We start from the raw sequence: 9,158 nt of genomic DNA, 5'->3' as shown, positions 1-9,158 counted from the left end.
ATCAATCATTTCGCACGGGACTGTGTCTGGGAGTAGGTACACACTGCGCTACGCAACCGGTTAGCATTCTTTATCCCTTATGTTTATCTTATATGTTTCTGTTTCTGTTTGGTATGATTAATAATCCTTGTTTCTATTTAAAATAATTTAAAGTCCATAAATAAGTAAGGAGGTGTTTATGATTTAGTGGCATAAACTGTTTATTTTTTGGGAGAAAGAACGCCACTCGATCGTGTGCTATGGCGTGTACCTGTGCCCAGACACAGCCGAAAGCAAAATGACCGGCATATCCCTGCCTTTCCAAGGGGACGGGACGGTTATTTTAAACCATTGTGAACATGGGATCATTACTGTGGGTTTGGGCTGTCCCAGCCCATGGGCTTCATTTAACATTTATCAACAACAAACACTATCACCTTTTTTTTTTTATTTGTGGGGGGGGGAACCCTTCTTGGCTCCATTTGATTGCAAGGGAAATTAAAGGGAATGGAAGTGAAAATTTTTGGTAATCATTATTCAACATGATCGTATAAACTACTTAAATTTCTTACCATATTTAGTAATGATACTTTTTAGATGTATTATTTAATTTACGTTTCAAATCTAAAGGAATTCAAAAGTAACATGAATTTTTATAACCAAATATAGAATGATTTGGTGTTAGGAATATAATCATGTGGGATAATGATTATAAAAGTTTGTATTTTTAGGTTTGAAAAATTTTCACTTCCAACAACAAACTCAGCCTTATCCTAATTTAATGGGGTCAGCTACATGGATCCAAACAAAGTAAGATAGAGAAAAATTGATGTCTAAACCAAAAATGGGAATAAAAGATAGGAAAAGAGAGATAGGAAATGAAACGAGAAATGGAAAATGGAAAATGAAAGATGGGAAATAGAAAGAAAAATGAAAGATGAAAGTAAGAGAAAAGAAGCATAGCCCAGCAAGTTAGGAGAATCTTAGCTAAATGGTATTTGCTATATGGATCATTGTCCTCTAATAGGCTTTATCCGTGGTCATACTTGAGACAAGACCAAGACTATACATGTTCTTCCTCACACTTCTCCTATGACCATTTTAGGCTTGCCCCTAGCTCTTTTAATTACTTCAATTGGGATCAAATCACTCCTTCTTACTGGAACGTTCCTAAGTTAAACAAATTTTCACTTCCATTCTCTTTAATTTTCCTTGCAACCATATGGAGCCTCTAAGACGAGATGGCTAAAGGATTAGCCATGTTGTCGATATAAATTTTCAGCAATTTGAAACTTGAATTGTGATTTTCTTTGATTGTAACAGCTGCAACTTTGACTCCAAGAGACACTTCTCACCTTATGAGGTATAAGAGAATATCAACTTCAAGAGTAGATGTCTTTAAAGTTGAGAAAAGAGCATAAAGCTTTGAGTCCTTGAGGTGGTAACTAGGAGAGGTATGGATTGTTTTCTTTCTTGTTCCCTTCCAGAACCAGGTTTTTTCCATGTGTATATATAATTTTGGAGAAAGTTATTCCTCCACCGTGGGTGAAGAAAAAGTATACCCATCAAAGGTCATAATTGCTCTGTTTTGCTGTAGTATGAACTCGATAATATCCTTCCATTATTCCCCAAAACCCTCTACACACCACTCGAACCCCTCAGTCAAGGGATTCTCTCTACCGTGGGTGTAGGAAAATTGTCTCTTGCAATTTTTACTACTGATTGCTTTACTACTATACTTGTATGTCCCCTATTTTTATTTTTGGACATCATTGCTAGTATAAGAAGTAAGCTTTTTGTGCTTAACTAACCCAAAATTTTCTTGAAGATGAACATCCTATACATTTAACATATTTAAGCTAAAAATAATGTTTAAACACGAAAAATTTAAATGTTTGAGGAATTAATTTCTTTGTCTTCTTTGATAGATGTTTACTATTTATGTAATGATTTCATTTTTAACTGATTTTTATTCATCATTTTCATGTTTTAAATATTTACCAGATGACTATGCTTACTTGGTCTTTTTAAGGGCATAAGAGAAATGTACAAATATGGGAAAATGCCCCAAACAGAATTTGTACGAGTGTGTAAGGTCATCGACACTTATACATAATGCAACAAACTCTTGCATATGATGCTTTTCATATTTGTACTCTCATCTTATAGCATTTCCCTAAGCCATGCATCTCTTTTCTCATTTTTCCGAGGGTATTTAGGTTGGCCTTTGGCTCTTTTAGTTCCTTCAATCTAAATCGAATCACTCCTCCATACTAGAGCATCCATAGGCCTCCGTTGAACATGGTCATTCCACCTCAAACGACTTTCTCGTAACTTATCATGCATCAGAGCTACTCTTAAATCAGCTCTAATATCATCATTCCTTACTCTATCCTTCCTATTTTTGCCTTATCTATCTTAACTTCCTCATCTCTCATACAGTGAGTTTATCTATAGGATATTTCTAAATTGCCCAATATTCTACATCATACATCATAGTTGATCGTATGATTGTCTTATAAGATTTTCCTTTAAGAATGTAATGTCTTGTGAGCATCTTACATATGAAAATGTAATTGCTTTATTCAAACAATGAACAAGGGTCATCTTGACAGAAATAATGACAATCCTAAGGCTCTAGAAAATTTCAAGGAGATTGCATAGTCCAACAATATTCTTTTGGAGAATTTGTGTATCCATTAAGTGGCTAAGGACTCAACATGAATTTCTAAATGAAGACTATTGTAAAGCATTTCAATCCACCATACAAAAGCTGAACAACATAGACCTTTTAGGAATAGACATGGTCGATCAACCTCACCAACTGGTCGTGGTCACAGAAACAGTTCCCATAGACCTTTGTATGATTTTGTTCTCTTTCATTTCTTTTGGTACCTTTAGGCCATGTTTTTGCTTTCATCATTCGCTTGTGCATATGTGTACCTGTGTGTTGTATGTATTGTTTTTATATGATGGTTTTTCGTTATTTTTAATTGATTTGAAAATATTGGGAAAAAAAATTTCTAATTCATTAGCATTTGAATCATAAATTCAACATAAAACTTAGCGAGTGTCTGAATGACTATCTCTATAGGTGTATTTAGAATGTGACACCTTCTTTTAATTATCTCTTGTTTTATTATTAAAGATTCTTTAAGATAGAGATATAAAAAGGTTTTCAAAAATAATTTGAAAATATGTTATCAATATGTCGTTATCAAAAGGTATCATTATCATGCATATTTAAGTAAATTTGTAAAATGACACTATACCCTCATTGGAAAACAATATTATGAACCATACTAAAAGGGCAAAAAAATTTATAAATTATTTAACACCTTGCGAAATGTCTTTAAGAGGATCCCTTACAATATATATTTTTTAATCTTAGTTTTCTTGTGGATGTTGAAATTTTGTAAAGATTCTGAATTTTCTAAACCACATTACTCATGAAGAACTGTTTTTTTTTTTTGTAATTCACACGCTTCTAGGAACGAGGAAACAGTAAAAAGAAACATTTTATTGAATAGTTGAACTATTCTAACATCACGTTCTATTCATGGCCTGCAATTACCCACTCAACAATAATTTTAAACAATTTACATAGCTCAGGATTTTGGGATTGTTATTAAAGCATTTTCTTTTGAGGGCAGACCTCGGCACAACAAGAAGATTGCTCCATGGCAACCTAGTGGTCGCGAGCTCGAGTCTGTAAACCTCTCCCCGAAGCTAAGAAAAAGCTGCATATATTATATGACCCTCTTCAGACCTACAGTGGCAGCCTCGTGCATTATGTACACCTTTTTTATTAAAACATTTTGTTTTATTTCAATTCAAAACTGGGCCAAAGTGGCAACCAAGAGCAAGCCAAGATGCGGTTAGCGCAGGGAATAAGTAATTTTGACCAAAAAACACAAAAGAGGGGGAAAAAAAACTGGACATAAACCAGCTAGGGATAAAGGAGCCATGGCCACCCACCCAGGTCAGGGCAGAGGAGAAGCAATGACCGGGTTTAAAAATCATGAAATCACTCGCATGTTGCTTGGGTTGAAAAAAACACACCCCAACACGGCCATTCTGAATTATCAACCATAGAAGTTAGGGTAGAAAAGCACAAAAATAAACTACAAAAAAGCTCTAACTGTTGCAGTAATAGAAAAATGAGACTTTAATGCCAATTCTCAAGTTATAAATTTATAATCCCTTGAATCCTAATCTTTTAAAATACATACGGCATTCAAATTGATAAAAAAAACTGTAATGTTTTACTTGGCCTAAAGCCAGTACCTACCACTTGTCAAAATAAAACATTAACCAAACTTAAGCTTTGAGATGATGGAAGACACTCGAATGTAGCTGGTCCTGTACTGGACCTGACTTGTTATCCAAACTTATGCCAAAGCAAAAGTCTGGAGTTGATTCCTCTGAAATTTTCACAGAGACATGCTTCATGTGATTGGAGCAGCTTCTGTCTTCCCCTCTGTAGCTTCATCCTGCTTCTTTTCATGTCCTCCTGTTGGTTTTTCCACTTCTTGATCTGCAAAGAAATGGGAATCTGACATTAAAATAGCTGGCAGGAGACACTCCACCCACAACAACCCACAGCACTCCCTTTCTACCTGAAAATCAATTTATATAAATGCTATATCCCACCATTTCATGGATCTCTAAGCAAACCTAAGATATGCCAACATTCTATATATTTGAGAAAATTGATATAAAGCCCAGGGCCTTCTCAGACTTCTATTTTAACATGTACACGAACAGAAGAACTGAGATAGGTTTGGTATATTCCCCACTATAAGTTTTTGAGTCCTCTTTACTAGGAACATGCAGTTAGTTATGTTCTTTAAAACGTACAAATATCAAATCCATCATAATACATTACACATGATGTGAAAAAAAAACACTTTTGGACTAGATACCTTCATCATCACTGTCTTCAAGATCATCGCCCATTCCCATTCCGGGAATTCCCATTCCTCCGCCCATTCCCATTCCGGGAATTCCCATTCCTCCGCCCATTCCCATTCCCATTCCGGGAATTCCCATTCCTCCACCCATTCCCATTCCGGGAATTCCCATTCCTCCGCCCATTCCCATTCCCATTCCTCCACCCATTCCCATTCCTCCGCCCATTCCCTGCATATCAGCAAATTTCTACAAGAAAAGACAACCAGCCATTAAGACAATTAGCACAAAGTACAATCACAAATCTTTAAAATGAAACAACCACCATATAGTATATACATACTGAGAAGTCCATCCCCCCCAAATCCATGTCAGCAGGACCACCTAAAGAAATCAGCAAATAAAATTCAATAATTTCCAACGAAAGGCACAAGTTCATGAGCATACACAGCAAAAACAAAGCTTAAAGAATTACATACCAGTGTCATCATCTTCATCCACCCATTTGTCCCAATCGACCTTCACATAATGTGGAGTCTTGTCATCCCCACGCAAAAGCTTCTTCCACCACCCCTTCTCTGCTTTCTCTATTACACAGAATATACTCCTGACTCCAATGTTTATAATGCTTTCCTATAGCAGTAAAATGTTCATGAACAAAGGTAGAAAGAAAATAGGAATATGCAAAGAGCACACATGGCCACTCCATGTAAAAGTAAGATTCAGGTTCATAAGCTAATTACATCATATTGGACATTCACCACCAAATGGTTCCCATCTAAGAAATTCACAGCACAAAATCATTCTGACATTGATGAACAAACATTTTTCCATAACACATAAAAACTCTTATGACTACCAAAAAGACTGCAGTGGCAATATTTTCCGATATCCGCTTTAGAAAACTTATATGACTACTGAAAAGACTGAAATAGATAAAACATTTAAGATAATCATATTAGCACTATTGTTTGAATGATTTTGAATGGTCAATATATTCTCTGCTTTTAAACCAAATGTATGGCAATGCCGAGCTAAAGGGTTTCTAACATCTGTCCATCATTACTCAGACATTGTCCGTGGCTCACAAGTAAAAATACCCAGCAAAATCAAAGTCTTTCATAAAGAAACCGGACATGATAGTAAACAAGCTTCTTACCTCTACATTCACCTTATCATAGAGATCCATCTTCACTTCATAAAGATGGTTTTCAGCCCCAGCAGCAGCAGAGAAAGTGAAAACTCCATCTGGTTCTAGATTTACTTTTGCATTTTTGGCATCTGCCAATAACACTGTAATGAAAACCTTGTCCAACCTCTGTGCCCACTTCACCTCAGGATGACGACTACCAAAAAAAAAAAAAAAAAGGCACCATCTTTTAGCATTGAGGTCAGTCAAAACATAAGAACATAAAATCATAGTTATGACGATGAATCTGATATTACATAAAAATTCCACAAATCAACAAGTTGAAATCCACAGCAAAAATATAGTCATCTTAGTGTGACAGTTCACTCAAAAACTGAAAAGGGGGTGAGGGTTACTACAAACTCGATACTTAACAGCCATGAAAGAACTAGAATCACAGTTAATGCAATGCAGACCCCTTTTACCTAAATGAAATGCCTGATCCTAATTAACCAAATGAAGAATGGCAATCAATTGCAATCCTCTATCAAGTGCAGTCTTTCTAATTCTGCAACAGACACTAGTAGCTTTACAGGGTTGGATTAGAACCTCTCAAATCCATTGCGGTGACAATTACCATTTCAGTTCATTGAGTACCTAAATACATTCTATGGATTAGAAACACTAACCCACCCAAGTGGCTCCTTCCCTTTCTTTCTTTTATAATATTTCGAACTAAAACAGGAAACCCTAAACGCAATTGATTTCGCCGATGTAAACCAGAGAACAACTCGCTATCTCTAATACTGATCAAAGTCGAACCGCCAGTAATCAAATCAAATGTCTCTAATAGAAGCTAACGCAGTAACTAACAAATAACGATCGAAGCGAATAAAGCAGATCTAAGAATAAAGGAAACTACGGAATCCACAGAAAACAAAGCATTCAGTCTGAACTCTGGACTAAACTGAACTGAACTGAGAAGGAAATGACGACCGAAATCAAGCTTACCTCATCGTATCGCAAAGAAAAACCCTAGAAAGAGAGAGAGAGAGAGAGCAAATGAAGTCCTTAGGTCAGTAATAGAAACGGGAAACGGGAGAAGTACCAAATGTTGAACGAAGTGTCTTATTTATAAGCCGTAAATTACGAAAATGCCATTTTTTTTAACTAGTATGTCTTTTGTGACTTTTCTGCCGATTGAACCGACGTAATGTGTCGGTGTTACTATTTAGTCATTTTCCCTTCTCAACTTTTCTTAACGAAAGAAACTTGTCACTATGAATGGTGATAAAAAGGGTTTACAAACCCTGAATCGGTAGGGGTGTAAGTTTGGTCCGCGTGGAGTTTGAATAGGGTCTGGGTTGGATTTTTTTAACCCTAAGGACGGGTTAGGGTTAAAATTTTTAGGCTTGGGATTAGGATCGAACTGGGCCAAGGTTGAGGTCTCGGGCTAAGCCCAGTCCGACCCTATGTTAGGTTATGCTTTACAATTTATTGATTACATTTTGCAATTTGTTTAGTATATAATTATTTATTGATTTACCCGAAAAAAAAAGAGGCTAATTCTATTGAACAAAAGTATTTAAAATTTTAAGATTAGGCTAAGTTTTTTAACCTAAAGAAAAGTCTAATAGTCAATTGAATATGAAACAAACTAATTTACCCAATCACATGAGACTGGTCAATCAGGGCCAACCAAGCCCTAGCAAAAATCAAGGTTGATCAGGGCCAACCCGACCCAACCTGGCATGATCAAGGTCGCGCTGTGCTGGGCTGAGCCCAACAGGGTTGGGCCTGGTCTGAGATATCTCAACCCGACCTAGGGTCGGGATGGGCTTGGGTTGAGCAAAGAGGACTCAGGGTTGAGCTAGGGTTTTAAAAAAACCCGGCTCTGTTTCACTCCTATAAATCGGGATTTGGATCACTCACATCCGATTTCAGCCTAGATTAGTCGGATCAGTCTAGAAATCATCATATTTCAGGCATCTAGGGTTTTCCCACTGTTAGCAAAAACATGTTCCCATTTTTTTACTGTTTTAAACACGTTTTGAACATGGCAAACATCGAGCATTCCCATTCTAAAAAACATGTTTCCGTTTTTTTGGCGTTTTTTAAGACCTTGAACTTGTTGTGAGTTACTTAACTGACTATATCTCTCTCTCCCGAACTCTAATCGACCTGATTCTTTCACCGACATAAAGATAACTGGAATGGTTACATTTCTCATTATATCATCTTCAACTCAAGATTAATGCATGGACCCTGAAATTGAGCTACAAACTGATGCAAATAACAACAAAAGGGTTTTTAAAGCGATGACTCCCAACTCCAACTAAACATGACTTGCTCCATGAGTGCGTTGGTTGTGTTGACAGTAATGAGCAACACCATAGCCAAACCACATTGCTCAACTTTGGACATTATGGTGTATGAATTGGGAAATGATATTGGATGATATTAGATGACATGTCTTGAAAATTCGAATGGGTTGCTGAATATGTATGGATTAATTTTGAATGTTACAATTGTTTTGAACATTAAAAGCATGTATTTCAAATAAAAATTCCTCAATTTATAAGAAAATAGTGCCGGTTTATTTTTTTTGAAATATAAACATTTAAAATCTGTACCATCCATTTTTCGAGTCTTACCATTCTCTATTTTTTTAACTGTTTTATTTGACAAAATTGGCATTCTCTTGCCCCATTTTTATATGTCAATTCTACTCTTACTTTTCCTTTCTTTATAGGAAAATTTATGTCTACCACCCCTATGTTTTCAAATAATTATGTCTACCATTCCTTGGATTTCAAAAATTATGTCTATACCCTAAGTACTAACTCTGTTAGTTTTGGAAGTAAATGACAATTTTTTTTTTTCATTTTTTATATATAAATAAACCCACCCCACCCCACCCTTGTTACGATGACCTTCCATTATTGCACCAGTGACCAATTGCTGCTCCGACGGACATTGCAAGCAACCCCAAGGACTTCCTCTGCTCTTCTATTCTTTCTCTTCTCCTCTCCTCTTTGTTCCGTCCATCCCCTCCTTATAAATACAGTGATTGTTGGAGATCAACTCCAACTCTGGACCTCACTCTCAATCTTCAGTTCAAAAGTCATCCAAACCCAAA

The 9,158-nt window shown here is 36.2% G+C and overlaps 1 protein-coding gene across 1 annotated transcript; it reads right to left on the bottom strand.

Annotated features, from left to right (window-relative positions):
- Positions 1 to 3,989: 3,989 nt before the first annotated feature.
- On the bottom strand, positions 3,990 to 7,109 carry LOC122660242 (uncharacterized protein OsI_027940). Its single transcript, XM_043855461.1, has 6 exons — positions 7,031 to 7,109; positions 6,050 to 6,236; positions 5,370 to 5,523; positions 5,234 to 5,274; positions 4,905 to 5,139; positions 3,990 to 4,516 (listed from the first exon to the last, which is right to left on the bottom strand). The coding sequence occupies exons 1-6, from the start codon at positions 7,033 to 7,035 to the stop codon at positions 4,428 to 4,430; spliced, it is 711 nt and encodes a 236-aa protein (XP_043711396.1). The 5' UTR covers positions 7,036 to 7,109; the 3' UTR covers positions 3,990 to 4,427.
- Positions 7,110 to 9,158: the final 2,049 nt, after the last annotated feature.

This window comes from Telopea speciosissima, chromosome 4, assembly GCF_018873765.1.
Source record: "Telopea speciosissima isolate NSW1024214 ecotype Mountain lineage chromosome 4, Tspe_v1, whole genome shotgun sequence".
NCBI classification, from domain to species: Eukaryota; Viridiplantae; Streptophyta; class Magnoliopsida; order Proteales; family Proteaceae; genus Telopea; species Telopea speciosissima.
The sequence above is the reverse complement of the archived record's forward strand: the minus strand, read 5'-3'. Positions and strand labels throughout refer to the sequence as shown.

Coding starts and splice junctions, on each gene's coding strand:
- LOC122660242 (XM_043855461.1), bottom strand. Junction 5,275..5,369: donor GGATGAAGATGATGACACTG/GTATGTAATTCT, acceptor TGATTTCTTTAG/GTGGTCCTGCTGACATGGAT. Junction 4,517..4,904: donor TGAAGACAGTGATGATGAAG/GTATCTAGTCCA, acceptor ATTTCTTTGCAG/ATCAAGAAGTGGAAAAACCA.